Source organism: Somniosus microcephalus, chromosome 6 (assembly GCF_052327205.1).
Source record: "Somniosus microcephalus isolate GS21.2 chromosome 6, FLI_Smic_1.0, whole genome shotgun sequence".
Classification (NCBI taxonomy): domain Eukaryota; kingdom Metazoa; phylum Chordata; class Chondrichthyes; order Squaliformes; family Somniosidae; genus Somniosus; species Somniosus microcephalus.
In genome coordinates, this window is record NC_140992.1 from 141143570 (window position 1) to 141170593 (window position 27024).

Genomic DNA, 27024 nt, shown 5'->3' on the forward strand with positions numbered 1-27024 from the left:
AATGCCATTCCATTCAGTTACAACAGTGAAATAGGATACTGGAATTTTCCTACTATAAAGAGACATAGGGGGCAATTTTCCCAGCCCTGGGGAGGCAGGTATGGAGGCGACTGCCGGGAAAATGGCAGAATCTGGGAGCGGGTACCCATCCTGCCCTAACCCGCCTCCATGCCATCTTCCCAGGAGGCGGATACCCGACCCGCGCCGGGTCCCGTCTCCTCGAGGCGGGAAGGGGATCAGTGCCAATTAACTGCCTGTTAACAGGTAGTTAACAGGCAGTTTTTTGGCTAATCCCTATTTTGAGCCCTAAAGTGTGGGCTTCCCAACGGCCCTGAACCTCGCCAGGGTCAGCGAGGCGAGCCGTCGGTCTGCGGGGGTTGGAGGGGCCGAAATGTCCGGTGTGCAGGTGAGTGATGAGTGCAAGTGTGGAGAGGTAAGTGTGTGAGGTGAGTCTAAAGTGTTTTAATAAGATTACTTACCTTTGCTTCTTCCTCCAGGCTTCATCACTTTAGGCTGCAAAGCTGCCTCATCTCCACGGCAAAGATGACAGAATGGCTGCTGCATTTTCCGATGCAACAACTATCTGATTTCTGCTCAGGAAAGAGGTTTGGTGAGTCTTGAGTACAAGGACTCACCAAAGAACAGAGATTCAGTGTTTGACAGCTTCTCAAAGCTGTCAAACGATGACAATTCAGCTGTCAAAAATTTTTGACAGATGAAATGTCATACGCTGATGTTCTCTGTCACCGGCTTTCCCTTAATTGGCTTGCTAAGCCCGCTGGACGAGCTTAACAAGATCGATCAAGGGAAAATAGCGTGGGTTGGCCGGACGTCGATGGAGGCGGGACTAAAACCCAACAAACAGCGGTCCCGCCTCCATCACATCCCCATTGATAAAATCACTCCCATGCTCTTAGTGTAGCTCATGAATTTACGACATCAGAAATTTGATCGGTTTTCAATGCATTAATGTTCAAATCTAGTGCAATGTACTTTTAGAATTTGCAACAGTAGAATAAAAACACAAACCACAGGGCAATCAATGACTTTAGCATTGTCACGGTGAGTGGAGGCCTCAGTTATTATCTATATGCTATAAATCTCCATTTCTGGTATTTGTCATCCCCTTGCTTATCCCCTCAGGTAATAAAGAAATGCACTTGAACTTGGTACTGTCCATATATATACAGGAGCATGCACTAAAAACAATACAGCTGGATTTGCAGAACCTTGAGTGTGCCCCCTGATTACTTGAAACTCTGTGGATTATAAAGCATTGAGTCTGACGTGGTCTGAAAAATGCTCACTTTGATCCCAGGTGTATAAAATTATTTTAAATATTGTTTTCTTTAATAAATTTGTCTATTTTAAATTGGTTTCAATCTGTTAATTTTTCATTTGAAAATGGACAAAGTTGCCTGCTTCCACAATTGACTGAACTCTAATAATTTTGAGTCTTGTGTATATTGTTGGCTGTCACCATTACCCTGGAAATGTGAATTATACCCTATGGACAATGAAAATATAAATCTTCGGTGGCCAATTCCACTTTTTTCCAAAATGCTCCTGCTTCTTGCATGTTTCCTACTGTTTTCCTCCTCCCCATCACCTGTTGCTACCTCTTTCCCCTCTATCTATCTCTCTTGCTATAATTTCTCATTTCATTAATGCTACAGTTAAACATCCTTATGGATTTTTGAATGCAGCCATCACGTAGGTTAATATTAGAATATTGGTAATATGTTTTTCCCTTTGTTTTCTCTGCAGGTTACCCAACACTGCGGATAGAAAAGAATGATCTCAAGAGTGTTACACTGGCAGAGGCAAAGGCCAGAGTGAAGGACATAGCCATCTCCAGAGAGAGGGTCACTCTCAAAGATGTTCTTCAGGAAGGTAATGAACTTGGATTCATTTGAGGTTTGCAGCAAAAAATGTTTTTAAATTGATCTATTTCCCCTCCCCATCTCTCCCATAGTCTTAGCATATCCTGTACCTTTCCTACCCAAGAGGATTAGCTGAGGAGTGGGTAATTTTAGTAACTGACCTGTGTCCCTACATGGTGTGTACAGGTACTGTAGCTATGTGAATTTCTCAGACTGTCGACATGAGACTCTTAAGTATGGTCACGAATTTCCACAATGCCAGACGAATGGCTGGGCAAACTATTTTGTGTACGTAAGATTGGTGCTAAATTGATTCACGAGCCATAAATGTTGCATCCGGTGCCTAATGTTTTATTACGTGCAGAGCAATTGGGAATAAAAATCGTAGCGCAGTGAATCTGCAGCCATTGTTTCATTGTGTCCATTCTTGTTACTTAATAGTATTGCTGATATACCAGATAACTGCCACTAGATGGCATTGTGGAGGAACAGATAGAGTGAGAAATTCAGCTCCGTAGCACCCGATTTTTCGGCCCATCTTGTCCATGCCGGCTGACAAAGAGCTATCCACCCTAATCCCACGTTCCAGCACTTGGTCTGTAGCCTTGTAGGTTACAGCACTTCAAGTACATATCCAAGTACTTTTTAAATGTGATGAGGGTCTCTGCCTCTATCACCCATTCAGGCAGTGAGTTCCAGACCCCCACCACCCGCTGGGTGAAAGAATTTCTGCTCATATCCCCTCTAAACCTCCGATCAATTACTTTAAATCTATGCCCCCTGGTTATTGACCCTTCTGCTAAGGGAAATAGGTCCTTCCTATCCACCCTCTCTTGGCCCCTCATAATTTTATACATCTCAACTAGGTCTCCCCTCAGCCTCCTCTGTTAGTTGCTGATTGATTGCTGGTTGATTTCTACTGGCTCTGTATAAGTTTGTGGAGCTGCTTGGAGCTTTCCAGAGTTGTTTAAAGTTGGTGAGGTGATGGGGAGTGGTGCTGCAAGTGGAGAAGGTCTTGCTCCTGACTTCAAGGGTTCTGGTCAGACCACTTGCTCCCAGTCATGGGGGCTCTGCTTGTTGTCCCCCTTCGCCTGCAGCATGACAGGGAGATGGAGCAGAGGCAGTGAAGAAGAGGACAAGCTGCTCACAGAGAGAGGAGGAGGAGGGGGAGAAACGAGGAGGCTTTACCCACCTATGGTTTTTCCAGAGCAATTCTCTTACTTCAGCCTGAGCCAGGAGCAGTGTTTGAGTTGTCTGCGCTTTACAAAGGAGGTGCTCACAGAACTCTGCCACCTCTTGCAACCAGACCTGCAGCCTCACTCCAGGGCAAGGACAGCGCTGCCAGTGGTTGTGAAGGTGACCGTGGGCCTGAATTTCTTTGTGTCGTGCTCCTTCCAGGCTGGAGCAGACGACATCTGTAACATCTCCCAGTTCGCCGTCCACTGCTGCACAAGGGAGGTGACAGACGCTCTTTATGCCAGGAGAGAGGACTTCTTTATCTTCTCCCTAAACCGAGAGAGGCAGGACCAGCATGTTCGTGGCATTGCCAGGATAGTAGGCTTCCCCATGGTGCAGGGTGCCATCGACTGCACACACGTGGCTTTGCAGGCACCGCATCTAAAAGCTGAGATGTACCACAGCCGCAAAGGTTTCCACTCACTGCATTTGGTGTGCGACCATGCTCAGCACATCATGATGGTGAATGCCCGGTATCCTAGCAGCAGTCATGATGCTTTTATTCTGCGCCAGTCCGCTGTTCCCTCAGTCTTTGAGTCACCAAGACAAACCAGAGGCTGGCTGCTGGGTGACGAGGGCTATCCTTTGACCACCTGGCTCATGACTCCGCTCTGCAATCCAACCACACATGGCCAGCATGCTTACAATGAGAGCCATGCTGCCACACAACATCATAGAAGTGCTGAAACAACGGATCTGCTGCCTGGACCATATTGGAGGAGCCCTGCAATACTCACCAGAGCGCCTCTCAAGATTCATCGTGGGCTGTTGCATGCTCCACGGCCCTTGTCACCAGGCATACGGCAACCAGCTGAGGATGAGGAGGAAGCGGAAAGGAGGAGGCAACCGAGACAGCCCCTTCCTGCCCGGACTGTCCGTGATTGACTCATAGACTGCGGTTCCAGTGAACGCAACCCCAATTCCACATTCACCCATAATCCCATACCTTGCCATCCCTCTGATACGGACCATCACAGCGTCCTCTAGATCACAATGCTGAAATGAAAGCCACCACAAAACAACTTTATACATCAATCCATCCAATATTATATGAAAAAGTCAACTAATCACCCTTGTGCATTCCCTTATTGTCTGTCCTAGTGCTCCTACAAAGTGCTACCCCAGTAGCTACACCATCGCTGGTGGAAGGCTGATGACTTTTCAGTGGTGGAGACTGCCGATGGCCTTGCAGGAGAACCTCAGGCAGCTGTGGCCCTAGAACCCCCTCCCCCGGAGATATCTGCGCTCCTCTAATTCTGGCCTCTTGAGCATCCCTGATTATACTCACTCAACCATTGGTGGCCGTGCCTTCAGTTGCCGAGGCCCTAAGCTCTGGAATTCCTTCCCTAAACCTCTCTACCTCTCTTTCCTCTGTTTGTTTATGCTTCTGAAGGGGCACTTTTTCCAGCTCCATTTCTAACTGTAGTCTGTCCATCTCACCACCTAAGCTGCGTACTTGATCTTCCAATTCCCCTCTCTCATCATGCAGTTGCACCACAGCATTGTGACTAGCCAGGAAGGAATTAGTAGCTTGCATAGCATGGAGGCTGACTGCATCACATTCCTCTTTAAGTTTCTCTGTTGCTGCCTTCAAGATCCTATTTTCAGTCTGATCATGCTGCCTGCACAGGGTGCCTATTTCCAGACAAAGCCCTTGCAGTAGGTGTGTTCTCTTTGTCATTTTGTTTCTGCTGAAACAGGAACATTTTCTGTCGTCTATCTTTTTGTATCTGCAGACACACATTCTCTTGCTCAGTCTCCTTCCAGCTCCCATTTAAAATGTCTTTGGAAAACCTGTAACGTCCTCTTTTAATCCAGTCAGAAACTTTCAAGGGACCAACTTAGTTGAGAAACCGGATTTTTTGTCTGATTTGGGCCTATTCCCAGGAGCTAGTTATACCCAGTATCGATATTAAATCATACTCACCGTCCACGTATTCGTTGGATGAGTTCACGGCACCAAATGTTAGCAGTCAACCTCTTTCTTCCTCTGGTTCACAGCATGTTTTGAGTAAGTGCGAGACACTTCGTGGTGTAGTATACGAAACAAACTTTGTTGATATACAGGACAGGTGATCAGCCTAACTGTATACAGCGAGTGGCTTTTCGGTTTCTGTACTTTTCGAGTCTTCCAAAGAAATGCTGAAGCCCATATTCCTTTATACACTATATATATTTTGCCTACATCAAAGGTAAATGTCATAGATAAGACCTCATGATGTATCTGTTCCCAAATCCTCTGAAGACAGCCTATTCATGTAAATTGTTGTAGTTGTTTACTCCAAAGCCACTTCCCCTAAACAAGACTTCTTGATATAACAGTTACTAACATCTTTGAAGCATAAGCTTTGTCAACTGTTCTCTTTCTATACCATAGCTAATGGGTTCCTCCTACCTATGTTTATTACCCTAAAGTTACATTTTAATCACTCATGGCTGACATTACTGTCATGTATTCTCTTACACAAGCACTTTCACATCAAAAGACAAGCTATGCCTTCCTCTCATGACACTTAAGTCATCCCGTTTATATTGGAAAGTTTATTGCTCCATGATGCGAAGGAGTTCGACTGTTAAACTTTTAACTCTCCACGATGTCCAACAAACAACAATGACTGCATACCAAAAGTAATTAATTGGTTGGAAAGGGCTTTGGGACATCTGAGGCTGAGATGAGGCACAGTATAAATGTTGCTTGCTTCCTTTTCATACTGCTACTTTTACATTGATGTGCACCAAACATTCCTTTGCATTGATACAAAATTGAAAGTATGACTGATAGAAAAGCAAAATACTGCGGGTGCTAGAAACCTGAAATAAAAACAGAAAATACTGGAAATACTCAGTGTTAGATCCGTGATTCTTTAAATAGGATGTTTCCCCAAGAACTACACGGAGGCTGTAACTTAACAATCAACAGGTGTTTACTAGAGTAGAGTAGTCTCACGACTGAAGTACAGAAGCCTGCTCTGGCTTTATATACAGGTGTGGTCACTGCCGGTACTACAGTATACAGGAGCTGTAAAACAGTTCTCTCTTAAAGGTACATACACAACAATTCCTCCCCTTTTAGATTAACAGTACCATAACATTCATTTAACAATTAACATTTTTAACATGCAACATTAACTGAAAATAGTCCATTTATAAATTCAGTCTTTGGGGCGGCTTCCTGATCCTTTCGGGATAGCGCCTTCCCTGAGGTTCTTGTTCTTGGTGCGGAGGCGATTCTGGCCCCCTTTCGTCGGTTAGTTCATCAGTTTCCACTGCTACTGTTCCTGAGGTAGATGCTACCGGTATGTCGGGTTCATCCCCAGGTACGCGAGACATGGGGTTAACTCGTTCCTGTGACGTGGCGTCTCACAATGTTCTCCCCGACATCCACTATGTACATTAATGGCCCCTGCCGTGTGCATATCGTTCCGGGTTGCCATTTCTCTGTTCGGTAGTCACGGGCCAAGACTGGTTGTCCTACATTGAAGCTCCTTGTCGGCTTCTCATTGATGTACTGGAATTGTTTATCCTCAACATTTCTTCGCACATTTGGTCTGAGCAAATCCAGATGAGATTTCAACCTTCGGTTAAAGAACATCATGGCCGGGGTCTGGTTGGTAACTGCATGTGTCGCATTTCTGTAGGCTAACAGGAAATTGTCCACCTTATGCTGTAGTGGAATTTCATCATCGCACATGGCCTTTATCGCCTTTTTAAAGGTTTGTACGAACCTCTCAGCCAATCCATTTGTGGCTGGATGATACGGGGCGGATGTGTAATGCCTTACCCCATTCCTTCTCATAAATTTCCGAAACTCTTCGGACACAAACTGTGGTCCATTATCAGAGCAAATCTGCTCTGGCAAGCAGTTCCTGGCAAATATGGTCCGTAGGACTGCAATTGTTTTCTCTGTAGTGGTTGAGGACATTTTTATCACCTCAGGCCATTTCGAGTGCGCATCCACTGCTATTAAGAACATTGAGTCCATGAATGGACCAGCAAAATCAATATGCACCCGTTGCCATGGAGAGGAGGGCCACTCCCATGGGTGTAGAGGGGCATGTGGTGGTGCATTTTGGACCTTCTGGCATCCTGAGCAGCTCTTGGTTAGGTCCTCGATTTGTTGATCAATGCCCGGCCACCACACATAAGCCCTAGCAAGGCTTTTCATTTTTACCCCTCCCAGATGACCTTCGTGAAGCTCATTGAGCACTCTCTCCCTTAACTTGGGTGGAATTACCACTCGGGATCCACACATCACTGTCCCCTGGCATACTGACAGCTGTTCTCTTCTGGATGAGAATGCTGGCAACAGTGAGTCGCCATGTGTTGGCCATCCCCTCACCGTCAAATCATATACCCGAGACAGTGTCGGATCATTGCGGGTCTCCTCTATATCCGCGTTAGTTACTGGCAATCGTTCAATTATTGACGAATAAAATATCTCGATAGGGTCCACTGCTGGTGCTTCCTCCACAGTAGGCAGTGGCAAGCGTGATAGCCCATCAGCGTTTCCATGCTGTTTCGTGCCTTTATATTCTATTTCATATTGGTTCGCCCCTAGAAAAAGGGACCATCTTTGTAACAGTTGTGCAGTCATCACCGGAACGCCCTTCTTTGGATTAAAGATGGAGACAAGTGGTTGGTGGTCAGTCAGCAAGGTGAACTTCTGCCCATGCAGATAGTGGTTGAATTTTTTTACTCCCCGTACTAGGCTGAGGGCCTCCCTGTCGATCTGGGCGTAGTTGCGCTCGGCTGAGGTTAGTGACCGAGACGCAAAGGCTACTGGCCTCTCCAACCCGTCTGGGAATTTGTGGGACAGCACCGCTCCAATACCATAGGGTGATGCATCACATGCCAACCGAATTGGTAGTGCTGGGTTGAAATGGGCCAACACCTCTTTTGATGTGATCAATTCTTTGCACTTCTGGAAAGCTCGTTTACATTCGTCATTCCACTTCCATGGTACCCCCGTTTGCAGTAGGGTATTCAGTGGGTGTACTACTGTAGACAAATTTGGTAAGAACTTATGGTAGTAGTTTACCAGCCCAAGGAACGACCTCAGTTGTGACACATTTTCCGGTGCTGGAGCCTTGACTACTGCCTCAATCTTTTCAGGAGACTTATGTAACCCTTCTTCATCAATAATGTGGCCACAATACGAGATCTGCTTCTGGAAAAACTCGCACTTGTGGCGATTAGCTCGTAGCCCATATTCCTTTAATCTAGTGAGCACCTTCTCCAGGTTGGCGAGGTGATCACTGTCATTTTTGCCCGTGACCAGGATGTCGTCCAAATAACACTGGGTCCCTGGAATCCCTTGCAGGACTTGATCCATTGCCCTTCGCCAAATAGCTGGCGCCGATGCTACCCCGAACACCAGTCGGTTGTATTGATAGAGACCTTTATGAGTGTTGATCGTGAGGCATTGTTTCGAGGCTTCTTCTACCTCCATTTGCAAGTACGCCTGGGCCAGATCAATTTTGGTGAAGCGTTTACCTCCAGATAGCGAGGCGAAAATATCCTCTATCCGTGGAAGCGGATATTGTACCGTGTGAAGGACTGGGTTCACTGTCACCTTAAAATCCCCACAGATGCGGACCTTCTTTGGTTCCCCAGGCGTATTACTCAACGACCTCTTCATTACAGGGACGATGGGTGTAGCCCACTCGCTCCAGTCTACTTTGGACAGTCCTCCTGAACGTTCCAACCCTTCCAGCTCTGCTTCAACGGCTGGTCGGATCGCATAAGGCACCGGTCTGGCCTTAAATAACTTTGGACTTGCATTTTCCTCTATTTTAATCGTTGCTGTTATGCCTCTTAGTGTTCCGAGTCCCTCCTGGAACACTTCTTGTGCGCCAGTTAGCATTTTTGACAGTCGTCCAGGTGTGACGTCGGCATCCTTTTTGGCCTCAACCTTCAGTGCCTGTATGGAATGCCAATCTAATTGTATCTTCCGGATCCATTCACGTCCTAGTAGTGGTGGTCCTCCATCTGGCAATACATATAGGTCCATTTTAGGTATTTCCTGGCCTTTGTATATCACTTTCACCCTTATTTTTCCTTTGGGGTAGACTTTTTGCCCCGCGTACGTCTTCAAAACAATCTCTGTAGCTTTCAAGGGTATATGTGGAAATAGCCGCTTGTAGTCGCTTTGGTTCATGACTGTTAGGGCTGATCCAGGGTCCAATTCCATTTTTAGTTGGACTCCGTCTATCTTGAGTGTGACCCAGATAGTCTGGTGATCCTCCATTTTGGTTACCTTATGTAGTTTCAGACAACCCAGCTCCTTGCTTCCGGAGTCTGTATCATTTCCCTGTTCGTCTGAACTACTGTCCATCACCTTATGTACCTTTTTGTACTTCTCCTGTGGAGATTTCTTGCTGTTTGTTTTCTTCCCTGACCTGTAGACTCTTGCTATGTGTCCTGTTTTTCCACACTGTCTGCACACTTGGTCCTTGAACCAACAATCCTTCTGATCGTGTGTTGTTCTGCCGCAGCGATAACACTTCCCTGCTCCATATGACATTTCATTGGTGCCGTATTCTTGCGGTCTCCGTTGTATCTCTGCAGCGCCCCGTGCGGCTGCTTCGTGTGATACTGCCATGCTGAAAGCCTTGTCCAGCGTAAGATCCTTTTCTGATAAAAGCCGTTTGTGGGTTCCTTCACTTTGAAGCCCACACACAAACTTGTCCCTTAACGTATCTGATAGTCCCGCTCCAAACTGGCAGTGTTTGGATAACTTGCGCAGTTCCGTTAAGTACTCAGCATTACTTTCGTCTTTATGCTGGCTTCTTTTGTGGAACTTAAATCTTTCTGCTATCAGCAGCGGTGTGGGGCTTAAGTGGTCCGGTTGGATTTCTACTATACTTTCGAAATTCTTCTCCACGGGCTTCTCTGGGGTTATCAGGTTTCGCAGTAAGCCATAAGTTTTTGCACCCATGGAATTTAACAAAACCAGTGCTTTCCTAGCATCTGGCACTTCATTCGCCCTGCAGTACACCTCAATGCGTTCCACATATGTCGCCCAAGCTTCGACTTCATTGTCGACCGCCGTGATACTGCCATTCTTCGCCATCCCTGGGTGTAATTTAACTGTCTAAATGGCGTCTCCCGCGCTCTCCCTTCTTCTCCGCTGGAACAAAATGGCGCCTCCGCGCTTTCCCTTCTTCTCCGCGGCTCAATGGCGTCTCCCGCGCTCTCCCTTCTTCTCCCCGCGGACGCGGTTCAGCCCTTGAGCCCTGGCTGTGCTCTGCGCGTTCTCCTGTGCGCCTTTCCCGTTGCCGTCGCTCGGTCCTGAACCCGGCTGCTGCTTTAACCTCTCTCTCTGCTTGTTTTTCCTCGACGCCGCTTGGTTCTTTAACCCCCTGCCGCGCCCTGTGCGCTTCACCCTCTCTCTTACCCTGTCGACGCTGCTCGGCTTTTCTATGTCGTCGGTCGGCTCCCGCCGCCGCTGTCCAGGAAGGGTGTGCGCTGCACCTGTCGCCAGTCTGTTGCTGGATCGTTGTGGCTCTCAACAGCCATTCCTGCGATGTTCACTTGCTGCCGGATGACTGGGTGGTTGCTCGTGGTCGACGCCCGTGCTTCTGGCCTCGACTTTCTTCCACCGTCCTCCCGGAGCGACTCCTTGATGGGAAATGCAGAGTTGCAGGCAGATTCGAATCAACCTCGTCGCCACTGTTAGATCCGTGATTCTTTAAGTTGGATGTTTCCCCAAGAACTACACGGAGGCTGTAACTTAACAATCAGCAGGTGTTTACTAGAGTAGAGTAGTCTCACGACTGAAGTACAGAAGCCTGCTCCGGCTTTATATACAGGTGTGGTCACTGCCGGTACTATAGTATACAGGAGCTGTAAAACAGTTCTCTCTTAAAGGTACATACACAACACTCAGCAGGTCAGGCAGCATCTGGGGAGAGAGAAACGCAGTTAACGTTTCAGGTCGATATCCTTTCATCAGACCGAAAGGCCATCGACCTGAAATGTTGGCCACGATTTCCCCTACCTTGGCGGGTCCGGTGCGGCCGGGGTCGGTGGCAAGTTGCAACCCCGCTGCTGGCTCCAGCCCGCTGTCCAAAGTGATTTTACATTGATTGGGCTTGTTAAGCCAGCCCAGCGCGTTTGCCAGCCAATTGAAGGAAGCAGGCCACTTGACGTGTCATCAGCCGGTTCCTTACAGGGACCATGCGCAAATGGATTTTGACAGTTGTGCTGTCAGTGTTCTATTGAGGTGCTGCAAATACTAACCAGCACTGCACAGAGGTGCACGGCTGCACCCAGGCTCTCCCATGACTCCCTCCAGGGAGAGGAGGGAGGTATGGTACCTTTCATATGCAAGAGGGATCATATTAAATACAGCACAGTCTTGTTACAGCATGGCTTTGAATTATGCAATTCTATTTATAATGCTACTTTTCAATCTTCTCCACGTTTAAAAGTAATGTAATATGCAGATACATGGTGATTTGATCTCGATCCCCTCAGCTCCACTTCGCTGTTTTGCCCTCTGTGATTGCCTTGTGTACTGTGGCTCATTCTGGGAGAACACACTCATCCCTCCTTGCCCAGTCTTGTTCTTCTGTCTGTTGTGCATACAGTACTGTGTTTTTGCATTCCTCTATCTGTTTCTCATCTCACTGGCCCTTGTTCACCTGTTACTGATTCTGTTTGTATGCTGCAGTGGGAGGGTATAAAACAGTCAGCAGGAGATCAGGGCTTTGCCCCCCCCCGGGTAGATAAAAAGAGCTACAGTCACCACGATCATGGAGTGCAGAACACTGAGGACCTATGTGTCGTGTTGTAGCAAGTTGAGACTACTTGCAGTGCAGCACAGAATTGGATATACTTGAGACCAGAAAATAAAAATATCTACACCAATTTGGCTGATTTAGGTAATGTGACTTAAATGAGAGTGAAATCTGATGTGCTGGAATTGACCTTCAGAGATTATTGCAGTCTCAAATGGTTATAGGTGCCAACAGACACTTTCACCCTCAAGTTAAATTCAGTAAAACAGTACTGCGCATAGATTTAGAAAGTTAAAATTGAAGCTGAGATTAACTAGCTCTCTCTTTGGTAAGTAAGTTTTTTAAATAATTTTTTTTGTTTGTTTCAGGTACTTTTGGTCGTATCTTTCATGGGATTTTAGTTGATGAAAAAGACCCAAGTAAAGAAAAATATGTTTTTGCTAAAACAGTGAAAGGTAAGTAGATCATAGAGAATTACATAGAATTTACAGCTATACGGCCCAATCTTTCTTGATACGCAAAGTCTCTCTGATCTGGTATCATCCTTGTAAATTTGTTTTGCACCCTCTCCATCATTTTTGCCTCTATCATTTTTGTAATATGGAGACCAGAACTCCCAAGTGTGGTCTAATCAAGGTTGGATACAAGTTTAGCATAACTTCTATGCTTTTCAATTCTGTCCCTCGAGAAATGAACCTCACTGCTTTGTTTGCTTTTTTTTAATGGCCTTATTAACCTGCGTTGCTACTTTGTGATTTATGTATCTGTACCCCAAGATCCCTTTGTTCGTGTTTACTCTTATTTTAAAATGAATGTATGGCCTCCTTATTCTTCCTAATAAAATTCACCACCTCGCACTTCTCTATATTGAAATTAATTTATCAATTGCACGTCCATTTTTTAAGTTTATTAATGTCTTCCTGTATTTTGTCGCTATCTTCCTCAGTATTAACTATATGCCCCCAATTTGGTGTCATCCATAAATTTTGAAATTGTACCTCCGATTTAAGAGTCCAAATTGTTTATGTAAATGGTGAACAACAGTGGTCCCAGCACCGATGCCTGTGGAACACCACTTCCCACCTTCCACCAGTCTGAGTAACTAACCTTAACCCATACTCTCTGTTTTCTGTTATGTAGCCACCTTGCTATCCATTCTGCTACCTGTACCCTGACTTCACATGTTCTGACCTTAGCCATGAATCCACTGTGTGGTACTTTATTGAAGGCCTTTTGAAAATTCAAATATATTACACCTAGTACTACTACTTGTCTACTCTTTCTGTTACTTCTTCAAAGACTACTCTTTATTATATTTTCAGTTTCTAGATGTTTGTCTATTACAGCTTTGAATAAAGATTCCATTATCTTTCCTACTGCCGACGTGAAGCTAACTGGTCTATAATTCTCTGCACTTGTTCTATCTCCCTTTTTAAATATAGGAATCACATGAGCTGTCTGCTAGTCCTCTGGCACTATTCCCTATTCTAATTAATTTTTATATGTATGTAATCGTGCCTCTGCTATCTCTTCCCTAACTTCTTTTACTATGCGCGGCTGCAATCCATCCGAACCAGGGTTTTATCCTCCAAGTTTTTTTAGTTTATCAGTTATCTGCCCCCTTTCTATCATAAATGTCTTTGTATCTTTTTTGATCTCTTCTCCTGATGTCATGCCCACCCTGTCAGTCTCCCTGGTAAATACTGAGGCAAAGTAACTATTCAATATTTCTGCCATTTCACTTGTCATTACCTGAGTTTATCTTGTTCAACCCTTCGTGGCTCTATCACTATCCTGATTTTTCTTTTGTTATTTATGTATCTGTAGAATACTTCACTTTCTTTTTATATTCCTTGATAATTTAGTTTTGTAGTTCCTAATTTTTTTTACTTCTTTCCTAACTGCTTCATGTTCCATTTTGCCATCCTTGCCTATTTTGGCCCAGAAATTCGGGTCGGGGGCTTCCCGTGGGTGCAATCCCTGACCTGCACTTACCTTGCGCGCCGGCCGTTGAGCTGTGGGCCCCCGTGGAATTCCGATCCGGGGCCTGCTCCAACTGCCGGCGCGCAGTGCTTGCGTATCCCAGGGGCGCAGTTAGTTCGATGCGTTCCCTGGGATCACGTGGGCCATGGAGAGCCAATCGGAGCAGGGAATGCCCATTCATAAGTTTGACAGGACTTATAAATACTACGGGCCCCAAAACATCACTAAATCTTCAAATAATTTTTTTTTTAAATCACATTTTTTAAATAAACTACAAATTACATGAAATAACTATTTTAAACAATAATTTAAATTTTTGAAAAAATGAATTTTATTTTCTAACGGGGCTAAAAATAAACTTACCTTGCTTTAAAGTACTTAAAAATAATAAACCTGTGGAAAAAATGTTTTAATTTTAATTAATTCACCACTTACCTTGTAAAAAGCAGGTCTTACGCTTGCTTTTTAAATGTGTAAATTCTGGAGACTTACCCTCCCGGGAAAACCTGCAAAATAAACGTAAGTTCGATGCGCACACGCAGCCTCTCCTGCGCACGCGTTCCACCTCTCAACCCCTTCTTTCAGGGGAACGGAAGTGCCGGTTTCCCACGCATGCGCAGTGCATACATGAAACTGGCACTTCCATTGGGCTTACGGGTGAGTACCCCGTGTGTACTCACCCGTGGGGACCCGAATTTCTGGGCCATTATCTATATACTTAGTGAGTGCCTTTTTCTTTAGTTTCAATTTTACCCTTATCTCTTGATTCATCTATGGTGTTTCATTATTGGCTAGTTTGTTCTTGTTTCTTAGTGGAATGTATTTCTTCTGAACTCTTGATCACCTTTTAAAATATTTCTCACTGCTGTTCTATCTCTGTTTGCCAATATTTTTTTCCAGTTTACCTTCCCTAGTTACATTCTCATCCCCTCAAAATTAGCTTTTTTCCCCAATCTATTGTCTTACTTACTGTTTTACTTCTGTCTTTCTCGATCATTATTATAAACCTTATTACAGTATGGTGTGATTGCTATCCTGCCCTGGTTCATTTCCCATTACTAGATCCAGCAGTGATTCCTCTCTTGTTAGACTTCTTAAGTACTGGGTAAGAAAGTCCTGTAAAAACTCCATTCCCTTTTCCCCATTCCCTACCTCTTGCCAGTTTATTTATGGGTAGGTGAAATCGCCCACGATTTTTACTGTATTAGCCATTTCATAGATTTGCTTGCATATTTCTTCCTCCACTTCCCTTCCACTATTAGGTGGTTTGTAGATTTGTAGGCTTGTATTAACATGATCAAACCCTTCTTATCCTTTATCACAATCCATGTGGATTGTTAATGTCAGTTGCTTTACTTTTTTCTACTGCCATTATGTTATCTGTAATTAGCACAGCTAACCCCCACCCCCTTCCTTCCCTGTCCTTTCTATATACGTTATATCCTGCAAGTCTTGTTCTTTATGTAGCCATGTTTCAGTTATCCCTACTACCTTTGGCTCCTTGCTATGACTTGTTGCCTCCAGTTCCCCCATTTTGTTTCATATACTGTGCACATTGCTGTACAGGCAATTTAATTTATTTTTATTAATTGTTCCACTCACTCTATTTTTATCAGTTTTATACTTATGTTCTGTAACTGTATCTGTTCCCTGATCCAACCATCTTAATTACTTTTGTTTCTCTTGCATACTCGCACATTCTCTCTCCCGCTCCCGCTCTCTCCTGCTCCTCTCTCCCGGCTAATTTTTTTTTATTGGATTACTGACATCGGTAGTGGGGAAAATGCTAGAGTCCATTATAAAAGATGTAATAGCAGAGCACTTGGAAAACTGTGACAGGATCGGACAAAGTCAACATGGATTTACAAAAGGTAAATCATGCTTGACTAATCTACTGGAATTTTTTGAGGATGTAACTGGTAAAATCGATAAGGGAGAACCAGTGGATGTGGTGTATTTGGACTTTCAGAAGGCTTTCGATAAGGTCCCGCATAAGAGATTAGCGTGTAAAGTTAAGGCACATGGGATTGGGGGCAAGGTATTGACTTGGATAGAGAACTGGTTGGCAGACAGAAAGCAAAGAGTTGGAATAAACGGGTCTTTTTCCGAGTGGCAGGCAGTGACTAGTGGGGTACCGCAGGGATCGGTCCTTGGGCCCCAGCTATTCACAATATATATTAATGATCTAGACAAGGGAACTAGATGTAATATCTCCAAACTTGCAGACGACACAAAGCTGGGTGGGCGTGTGCGCTGTGAGGAGGATGCTGAGAAACTCCAGGATGATTTGGACAGGTTGGGTGATTGGGCAGAAGCATGGCAGATGCAATATAACGTGGATAAATGTGAGGTTATCCACTGGTGGCAAAAACAGGAAGGCAGATTATTATCTGAATGGCAATAGATTGGGAGAAGGGGAAGTGCAACGAGACCTGGGTGTCCTTGTGCACCAGCCGCTGAAGGTAAGCATGCAGGTGCAGCAGGCAAATGGTATGTTGGCCTTCGTAGCGAGAGGGTTTGAGTACAGGAACAAGGATGTCTTGCTGCAGTTGTACAGGGCCTTGGTGAGACCACATCTTGAGTATTGTGGTTGCCTTATCTGAGGAAGGATGTTCTTGCCGAGGAAGGATGTTCTTGCCATGGAAGGAGTTCAGCGAAGATTCACCAGGCTGATACCTGGGATGGCAGGAATGACGTATGAAGAGAGATTGAGTCGATTGGGCTTGTACTCGCTGGAGTTTAGTAGAATAAGAGGGGATCTCATTGAAACTTATAAAATTCTGACAGGACTGGACAGACTAGATGCAGGAAGGATGTTCCCGATGGTCGGGGAGTCCAGAACCAGTCACAGTCTAAGGTTAAGGGGTAGGCCATTTAGGGCAGAAATTAGGAGGAATTTCTTCACCCAGAGAGTGGTAAACCTGTGGAATTCTCTACCACAGAAGGCAGTAGAGGCCAATTCATTAAATATATTCAAGAAGGAGTTGGATATATTTCTTAAGGCTAAAAGGATCAAGGGGTATGGGGAGAAAGCAGGGACTGGGTACTGAATTTGGATGATCAGCCATGATCGCATTGAATGGCGGAGCAGGCTCGAGGGGTCGAATGGCCTACTCCTGCTCCTATCTTCTATGTTTATGTTACTGGCATAATTATGTCTAATCTCGGAAAACTATTTATGTACCTTTTTAAAAATATTGTGAATTTAGACATATTAGAACTCTAATTATTTTTGTTTAAATTCTACTTTTATTCAGCATTGATAGCTCACAGATGTGTTATACTGCACTGTTGTAGAATATGGGTTAGTTCCTTCACTTTCCCATATGACTTGTTCCCATTCAGAGTCTTGGCAGTGAGGGATGAGAGTGATCTAAAGGTGGAGGTAAGATCCGAGGACCAGGTTTGACCCTTCTCATAGCCAGAAATGGAGCAGTATGTTGAAATCCTGGGGCAAAGACCCCTGCCATCTTCTCAACCCAATAGAGCATTGGAAAAAACCCTACAGGATTGACAAGTGTGCATTCTATCCAAATATAGTAAAGGACTGATTGGCAGTGAAACACAAAATGGTTTTAATAAGTTGGCAATCTCTCAAAATTTCCGTAGCTGGTTATAGGCCTTTTGTTCTAATAAATCAGCTTTTGCATACCACCAGCAGCTGCAAGAAAAGTGGCAGATTATTTGCTTAGTCTCTCAACTGGAAAATTATCTTTGGTATGAAAGGACAATGGGAGAAGAAAATAAAATGGAATTTGGTTAAAAAGGTAATGTAATAAAAGTAAGGAAATCAGTATTTTTAATATTCAAAGATTTAGTCCTCTCTTTTTGTGACAAATTTCAGGTCTGCAGTAGATATTGCCCTGGGTTCAGTGTCACCAGCCTCCCTAGTAAGCTGGTCCCATGTCCCTTAAATTTACTGACCAATATCTAGTGATGCGATAATGTGACCGGGGCTGGGGGGAAAGGCATAACAATGAAACTCCTTGTTATTTGAAGCATATATGAAATTATATGCATGCTATCATGTGTTTCTCCAAACTTCCAAAAGGTGGACTGATAAACCGCCTAGTGAGACTAGGACAAATACATATCCACAAGCTGCCTTATTTTACAAACAATAAGTGGAAGAAGAGCAAATGATTAAAACAAATCACACATTATTTCAAAACATTCCTCACAACTTAGAAAATAACAAAACTCTTACTAAAATAAATATTGTAGGAATGTCTAGTTCCTGTCCAAAAGACTGAGGTCTACTCAGGCGATCAAATAAACGAGGTTTAATGAAAACTAACAGAGTTTAACGGATAACTACAGGAGAACATCGAATATAGATCTAGTCAGTTCGGAGGCTCCACGAGGACTGCTTGGGCGGTCCCGTGGCTGACGTCATCACGTTTTTCCCGCCGGTGGGGGATCACGTGATGAACGGCGTGACGTCATCGCGTTTACCCGCGCTATTAAAGTGATCGCGCTCTGTACATGTAAACAGTGAAAACAAAGATACAGACTCGGGCTGTAGCTAACATATTATTAAAGGGAATTATATACAACTGATCGGAGTCCCTTAGTGGCTCCGCCACATGCGCCCCCCCCAGAATTGTCTTTAATAGCAAAAGTAAAACAGCGAGGAGGCCTGACAAGCCTGTCAGATCGACTTCTGTAGCCTTGAAATGGAAGCTGATGTACGGCGGGCGAGCTGGTGGACGGTTGCGTTTGATCTGGCACGGCGACTGTGGGCGGTCGGCCACGTTTCAGCGGTTGTGCGATCTCGACTGGGCGGTCAAGGTCCAAGTGAGCCGGCTTCAACCGGTCAACCGAAATGTGGTCCGGTTTACCACCGATATCGACCGACAAAGTTTTGTCTCCCGGCTCTATCACGCAGAAAGGACCAGTGTAAGGGGGTTTGAGCGGATCCCGATGCACGTCGTGGTGGATAAACACATAGTTGGCATTCTTCAGCTCAGCTGGGACGTGGGAGCTCTGCAAGCCGTGATGTGACGTAGGCACTGGAGTGAAACTTCTGGCCGCCTCCTGATGGCTGATGAGCTGCTGGGATGCGGACCATGGTTCTGTTGGAGTCGGAAGGAAATCTCCTGGCCATATACGAGCTCCGCCGAGGAGGATTGAAGATCTTCTTTAGGCGCCGTACGAAGACCCAAAAGGACCCATGGAAGCCTGTCCACCCAGCCCGCGCCTTGAAGGCTGGCTCGCAGTGCGGCTTTGAGCGACCTGTGGAATCGTTCGCACAGGCCGTTTGCCTGTGGATGGTAGCCAGTGGTGCGATGTAGCTTGACAGCGAGCCCCTGAGCCACAGCGTTTCAGAGCTCAGAAGAAAACTGAGGCCCATGATCAGACGAGATGTCCACCGGTACCCCGAAACGGGCGACCCAAGAGGAGATGAATGCCCTGGCGACGTCTGCGGAAGTGGTGGATGACAAACGAACCGCCTCCGGCCATCGAGTGGTGCGGTCCACCATTGTAAGATGATGAGTAAACTCGTGCGAAGGCGGAAGTGGCCCCACCAGGTCCACATGCACATGATCAAACCTACGTTCTGGAACAGCGAAAGTGGCCAATGGAGCCTTGACGTGACGCTGCACCATGGCCTTTTGGCAGACCACGCAGGTGTTGGCCCAGTCGCGAACATCCATGTGCATGCCCCGCCACACGAATTTGGACGACATCAGCCGTTGCGAGGCCTTCCTGCCAGGGTGCGACAACCCGTGTATGGCGTCAAAAACTTTTCGGCACCAGGCGACCGGCACGATAGGGCGAGGATCTTCTACGGAGACGTCACAGAGTAGCGTAGTGCCCGCGGCGTGAAATTTGACGTCGGCTGCTTGGAGGCTAGAGGGGTTGGTTCTGTAAGATTGGACTTCCGGATCAGAGGCTTGATCCGCAGCCATGAAGGCATAGTCGATGCCGAGCTGGACTGCATGAACGGTCTCGCGGCTGATTCAGCGAACCGAGGCCCGACCAGAGCGAACCTGCGAGGAAGCAGCTGAGGAGAATTCAAATACCGGCAGCAGTTGGGGAGAGGCGGCTGATTCAGCGAACCGAGGCCCGATCAGAGCGGACCTGCGAGGAAGCACCTGAGGAGAATTCAAATACCGGCGGCAGTTGGGGAGAGGCAGCTGATTCAGCGAACCGAGGCCCGACCAGAGCGAACCTGCGAGGAAGCAGCTGAGGAGAATTCAAATACCGGCAGCAGTTGGGGAGAGGCGGCTGATTCAGCGAACCGAGGCCCGATCAGAGCGGACCTGCGAGGAAGCACCTGAGGAGAATTCAAATACCGGCGGCAGTTGGGGAGAGGCAGCTGATTCAGCGAACCGAGGCCCGACCAGAGCGGACCTGCGAGGAAGCACCTGAGGAGAATTCAAATACCGGCGGCAGTTGGGGAGTGGCGGCTGATTCAGCGAACCGAGGCCCGACCAGAGTGGACCTGCGAGGAAGCACCTGAGGAGAATTCAAATACCGGCAGCAGTTGGGGAGAGGCGGCTGAATCAGCGAACCGAGGCATACCAATTCAACAGCAGAGGAGAGAGGTAAAAAGTAATCCAAGTGTGACGTCTCCAGGAAGCAGGTAAGTGATTGGTTGGATTGGTTGGTGAGTATTTCTTTCTCCTTTTCATTACAAGCTTAAATTCTGCGTTTTTTTTTTTCTAGGGCCTCTGTGGTGTAGTGGGGACAGTTGGTAAACCATTTAACTGGTGTAATTAGAGGGATTGATTTAATTTAAATCCAATTAATTGAAGGGGATACTAGCATCTATAATCGGGCAGAGGGTGTCCATAACTAACAATAAAATTTTTAAATTAATTACATAGAATGGAGCAGGTGATGTGTTACTGTTGCGAGATGTGGGAGCCAGTGGACCCCATTGAGACTAACGGTGATTACATCTGTGACAAGTGTCTGCTGCTACAGGATCTCCAGCTCCGTGTTGATGAGCTGGAGTCTGAGCTTCAGACACTGCGACACATCAGGGAGGGGGAGAAGTACCTGGACTCTGTGTATCAGAAGGTGGTCACACCTATGAAGTTAATTAATTCAGATGTAGCCCATGGTCAGGGACAGGACGGTGTGACTACGAGCGAGGCAGGTACGGGGATCCAGGAGGTAGTGTTGGAGGAGCCGCAGCCCTTGCTCTTGTCCAACAGGTTCGAGGTTCTTACTCCCTGTGGGGACGGGAGCAGGGACTGCAGGGAGGATGAGCAACCTGGCCACAGCACCGTGGAATGGGGGGCCATTCAAGAGGGGGGAGTAAATAGAAATGTTGTAGTGGTAGGGGATAATATTATTAGGGGGATAGATAGAGTTTTCTGCAGCCAAGAGCGAGAGTCCCGTAGGCTGTGTTGCCTACCCGGTGCCAGGGTTAAGGACATCTCCTCTGGGCTGGAAAGAAACTTGCAGTGGGAGGGGGTGGATCCAGTCGTCGTGGTCCATGTTGGTACAAACGACGTAGATAGAACTAGGAAGCCGGTTCTGTTAAAGGAGTATGAGCAGCTAGGGATCAAATTAAAAAACAGAACCTCAAGGGTAATAATCTCTGGATTATTACCTGAGCCACGAGCGAATTTGGCTAGGACAAATAAAATTAGAGAGTTAAATGCGTGGCTCAAAGACTGGTGTGGGAGAAATGGGTTTTGCTTCCTGGGACACTGGCACCAGTACTGGGGCAGGAGGGAGCTGTTCCGTTGGGACGGGCTTCACTTGGCCAGTGCTGGGACTAGAGTCCTGGCGGATCATATAACTAGGGCTGTAGAGAGGGCTTTAAACTAACTAGTTGGGGGGAGGTTCCTAGAGAACAAATAATAAAAATGACAACAGAGAAGGTCATAGACTTAGGTAGCAGTGGGGAAATTAAAAACCAGAGCATGTCAGGAAGGGGCAGAAGGTATGGAGTAAAAGGTAAAGTAATAAAAAGGGCAAAAGCAGGAACTAAGTGTCACAAAACATATTTGAAAGTTCTCTATCTGAATGCACGTAGCATTCGTAACAAAATAGATGAGTTAATGGCACAAATAACTACATATGGGTATGATCTTGTGGCCATTACAGAAACATGGCTGCAGGGTGACAATGCCTGAGAATTAAACATACCAGGTTATTTAACGATCAGGAAGGACAGGCAGGGAGGTGGGGTGGCTATGTTAATAAAGGAAGGAATCACTGTAATACAGAGAAATGATATTGGGTCAAAAGATCAGGATAATGGAACAGTTTGGGTGGAGATAAGGAATAATAAGGGGAAAAAAACACTAGTGGGCGTAGTCTATAGGCCTCCGAACAGTTGCAACTCGGTTGGACGGAGTATCAATCAGGAAATAGTTGAGGCTTGTAATAAGGGAACATCTATAATTATGCGGGATTTTAACTATCATATTAATTCGACAAATCAAATTCGGCAGGGCTGCCTTGAGGATGAGTTCATTGAGTGTATTAGGGATGTGTTTCTTGAGCAGTATGTAACTGAACCGACCAGGGGGCAAGCAGCCTTAGATCTGGTCCTGTGTAACGAGACAGGATTAATTAAAAATGTCCGAGTAAAGGATCCCCTTGGAATGAGTGACCATAACATGGTTGAATTCCATATTCACTTAGAGGGTGAGAAGGTTGGATCTCAAACAAGCATGCTAAGCTTGAATAAAGGAGACTATGAAGGTATGAGAGCGGAATTGAGTAGAGTGGATTGGGAAAATAGATTAAAGGGTAAGACGATACATGATCAGTGGTGTACATTTAAGGAGTTATTTTACAACTTCCAAAAAATATATATTCCACTGAGAAGAAAAGGGTGTAAAAGAAAAGACAGCCATCCGTGGCTAAGTAAAGAAATTAAGGATAGTATTCGACTAAAAACAAGGGCATATAAGGTAGCCAAATCTAGTGGGAGGATAGAGGATTGGGAAAACTTTAAAAGACAGCAAAAAATAACAAAAAGATTGATTAAGAAAGGGAAGATAGATTATGAAAGTAAATTAGCAAAAAATATAAAAACAGATAGTAAGAGTTTTTATAGTTATATGAAAAGAAAAAGGGTGGCTAAAGTAAATGTTGGTCCCTTAGAGGATGAGACCGGGAAATTAATGGTGGGAAATATGGAGATGGCAAAAAAACTGAATTAATATTTTGTATCAGTCTTTACAGTAGAGGACACCAAGAATATCCCAACACTGGACAAGCAGGGGGCTATAGGGGGGGAGGAGATAAACACGATCAAAATCACTAAGGAAGTGGTACTCGGTAAAATAATGGGACTCAAGGCGGATAAATCGCCTGGACCTGATGGCTTACATCCAAGGGTCTTGAGGGAAGTGGCGGTAGGGATTGTGGATGCATTGGTAATAATCTTCCAAAACTCCCTGGACTCAGCAAAGGTCCCGGCAGACTGGAAAACTGCTAATGTAACACCCTTATTTAAAAAGGGCAGTAGACAGAAGGCTGGAAACTATAGACCGGTTAGCCTAACATCTGTGGTAGGTAAAATTTTGGAGTCCATTATTAAGGAGACAGTAACAGGACATTTGGATAATCAAAATTTAATAGGACAAAGTCAGCATGGTTTTATGAAGGGGAAGTCATGTTTGACAAATTTCCTGGAGTTTTTTGAGGAAGTAACATATAGGGTGGATAAAGGGGAACCAGTGGACATAGTGTATTTAGACTTCCAAAAGGCATTTGACAAGGTGCCACACAAAAGATCATTGCTTAAGATAAAAAATCACGGGATTGGGGGTAATATTCTGGCATGGATAGAGGATTGGCTATCTAACAGAAGGCAGAGAGTTGGGATAAATGGTTCATTCTCAGACTGGCAATCAGTAACTAGTGGTGTTCCACAGGGGTCAGTGCTGGGTCCCCAACTCTTTACAATCTATGTTAACGATTTGAAGGAGGGGACCGAGTGTAACATATCAAAGTTTGCAGATGATACTAAGATGGGAGGGAAAGTAGTGAGTGAGGAGGACATAAAAAACCTGCAAGGGGACATAGACAGGCTAAGTAAGTGGGCAGAGATTTGGCAAATGGAATACAATACTGGAAAGTGTGAGGTTATGCACTTTGGCAGGAAAAATCGTAGAGCAAGTTATTATCTTAATGGCAAGAAACTGGAAAGTACTGAAGTACAAAGGGATCTGGGGTCCTGGTGCACGAAACTCAAAATGTTCGTATGCAGGTGCAGCAAGTGATTAAGAAGGCCAATGGAATGTTGGCTTTCATTGCTAGGGGGATAGAATATAAAAATAGGGAGGTATTGCTTCAGTTGTACAAGGTATTGGTGAGTCCGCACCTGGAATGCTGCATACAGTTCTGGTGTCCATACTTAAGAAAGGACATACTTGCTCTCGAGTCAGTACAAAGAAGGTTCACTCGGTTAATCCCGAGGATGAGGGGGTGGTCATATGAGGAGAGGTTGAGTAGATTGGGACTCTACTCATTGGAGTTCAGAAGAATGAGAGGCGATCTTATTGAAACATATAAGATTGTGAAGGAGTTGGATCGGGTGGATGCGGGGAGGATGTTCCCGATGATGGGTGAAACTAGAACTAGGGGGCATAGTCTTAGAATAAGGGGCTGCTCTTTCAAAACTGAGATGAGGAGGAACTACTTCACTCAGAGGGTGCTAGGTCCATGGAATCTGCTGGCGCAAAAAGCTGTAGAAGCTACATCATTGCATAAATTTAAAACAGAAATAGACAGTTTCCTAGAAGTAAAGGGAATTAAGGGTTACGGGGAGCGGGCAGGAATTTGGACATGAGTCTAGGTTCGGATCGGTCATGGCCCTGTGGGTAGCGGAGTGGCCCAGGGGCCGTGCAGCCTGATCCTGCTCCTATTTCGTGTGTCTAATTCTGTTAGTTTCAGGAGATAGTTCTGTGATAGAGATTGGCGGTTAGGATCAGATCAGCCATGATCTTATTGAATGGCGGAGCAGGCTCGAGGGGCCGATTGGCCTACTCCTCCTATTTCTTATGTTCTTATGAGAGGCAATCCGCCACCAGGTTGTCTTTACCGGACACATGCTGAACGTCAGTGGTGAATTCTGAGATAAACGTCAACTGACGTTGCTGCTGAGCTGACCACGGTTCGGCGGTCTTGGCCGTTGCGAACGTTAGTGGCTTATGGTCCACAAAAGCCATGAACAGACATCCCTCTAGCAAGAACCGGAAATGGCGGATGGCCAGAAAAAGGGCCAGCAACTCCCGGTCGAACATGCTGTACTTCCGCTTGTTTCGCCGTAGTTGACGGCTGAAAAACGCCAGCGCTTGCCACGTCCCATGCACCCATTGTTCCTGCACTGCGCCGATGGCGTTGTCTGACGCGTCGGTGGTAAGGGCGATGGTGGCACCTGGCAGCGGGTGCGCCAGCATGGTTGCGTTGGCTAAGGCGTCTTTTGTGTCGACGAACGCCCGGTCCATGTCGACCGTCCAGCTAATCGGATCCTTGCCGGACTTGCCCTTGAGGGCCTCGTACAGGGGCTGCATGAGCAGAGCTGTATTAGCGACGAACCGGTGATAAAGATTAACCATCCCTAGGAACTCCTGCAGGGCCTTGACGGTCTGCAGGCGCGGGAACGAAGTAACTGCCTCCACCTGCGTTTGCAGGGGAATTGCGCCGTCCGATGTGATGCGATGGCCTAAGAAATCAATCTGCTGCAGGCCGAACTGGCACTTGGCCTGGTTGATGATCAAGCCGTGTTGACTGAGGCGTCTAAAGAGGGTGCGCAAATGGCAGATGTGCTCCTCTTTATTAGGGCTGGCGATGATAATGTCGTCGAGGTAGACGAATAGAAACTGGAGGTCCCGAAGCATGGAGTCCATCAAGCGCTGGAAAGCCTGTGCAGCGTTCTTCAATCCAAACGGCATCCGCAGAAATTCAAACAGGCCGAATGGGGTGATGACTGCAGTTTTCGGGACGTCTTGCGGGTGTACGGGGACCTGGTGGTAGCCACGGACAAGGTCGACTTTTGAAAAAATGGTATTTCCCGCTAAATGGGCCGTAAAATCCTGAATATGAGGGATCGGGTACCGATCAGGAGTAGTGGCGTCGTTCAGGCGTCGGTAGTCGCAGCAAGGCCGCCATCCGCCGGCAGGTTTCGGAACAATGTGGAGAGGCGAAGACCAGGGACTATTCGACCGGCGAATAATCCCTAGCCGCTCCATCGTGTCGAACTCCGCTTTCGCAGCCGCGAGCTTGCCAGGTTCGAGGCGCAGGGCCCGTGCGTAGACCGGGGCGCCAGTAGTGGTGATGTGATGTTCGACACCATATTTCGTGGCCGTGGAAGAGAAAGTGGGTCTGGTCAGGTCTGGGAACTCTCCGAGGAGGCGAGTGAAGTCATCCGGAGGTGGAAACGTGCAGGAGACAGTGTGCGCCACGGTGTTACCGCGGTGGCACGGGTTGGAGTGGAAAGTGGCCGCATTGATCAACTGGCGGTGCCGTACATCCACCAGGAGGCCGTTGGCGCACAAAAAATCCGCCCCGAGGATGGCTTGAGAGACTTTGGCCGTGATGAAATCCCAGTAAAACCGCCGAAGCACACCTGGACCCGCCGGCTTCCGAAGGTCCGAATGGCCCCGCCATTAGCCGCCTGGAGGGAGGGGCCGTGCCCCCCGGCTTGTAGATCAAGATTTGACGCGGGTAGGATGCTACACTGCGCCCCGGTGTCGCAGAGGAAACGTCGACCAGATAGGGAGTCGTTGATGCAGAGGAGTTTTCCCGAATTACCGATTGCCATCGCAGCCGCGGGGCACTCGTTAGAACCGGTCCTCTTTCGACAGGGTGGCTGCTGTTTTTTTTTTTTGAGCGAAAAGCTGCAGGGAGGGCGGCAGCATCTTGCTTTCGTGCCAAAACGGGCATGGTAGAAGCACAACCCCACAGGTTGAAGAGCTGGAGCGGCGTCTGTGGGGGTTGGGCGTCTCGTGGCAGCGCAGTACTGCTGTGTCACCGCGAAGATCTTGTCCGCATCGGCAGCCAGCTCTGCGCAGTCTGTGACTTCCAACCTGGCTAGGGCAGCCTGAACTTGCTCCGGTAGCTGGCTGAGGAATAGCTCCCTGAGGAGGAAGCGTTCCGGTTCGGAGCCCAGGAGCGTGAGCATTTGGCTCATGAGCTCGGATGGCTTGGAGTCCCCGAGGCCGGGCATATTGAGCAGCCGGCGGGCGCGCTCCGACTTCGTG

At 46.6% G+C, this 27024-nt stretch overlaps 1 protein-coding gene across 3 annotated transcripts in view; it reads left to right on the forward strand.

Annotated features, from left to right (window-relative positions):
• Nucleotides 1-27024, forward strand: part of ryk (receptor like tyrosine kinase) — a 436205-nt gene that overhangs the window by 265290 nt on the left and 143891 nt on the right. For all 3 annotated transcript variants that reach the window (XM_085990858.1, XM_085990859.1, XM_085990860.1), the window contains 2 exons: nucleotides 1768-1893; nucleotides 12229-12315. In XM_085990858.1, coding sequence (XP_085846984.1) covers nucleotides 1768-1893; nucleotides 12229-12315 — 213 coding nt within the window. The remainder of the gene's footprint in view (nucleotides 1-1767; nucleotides 1894-12228; nucleotides 12316-27024) is intronic.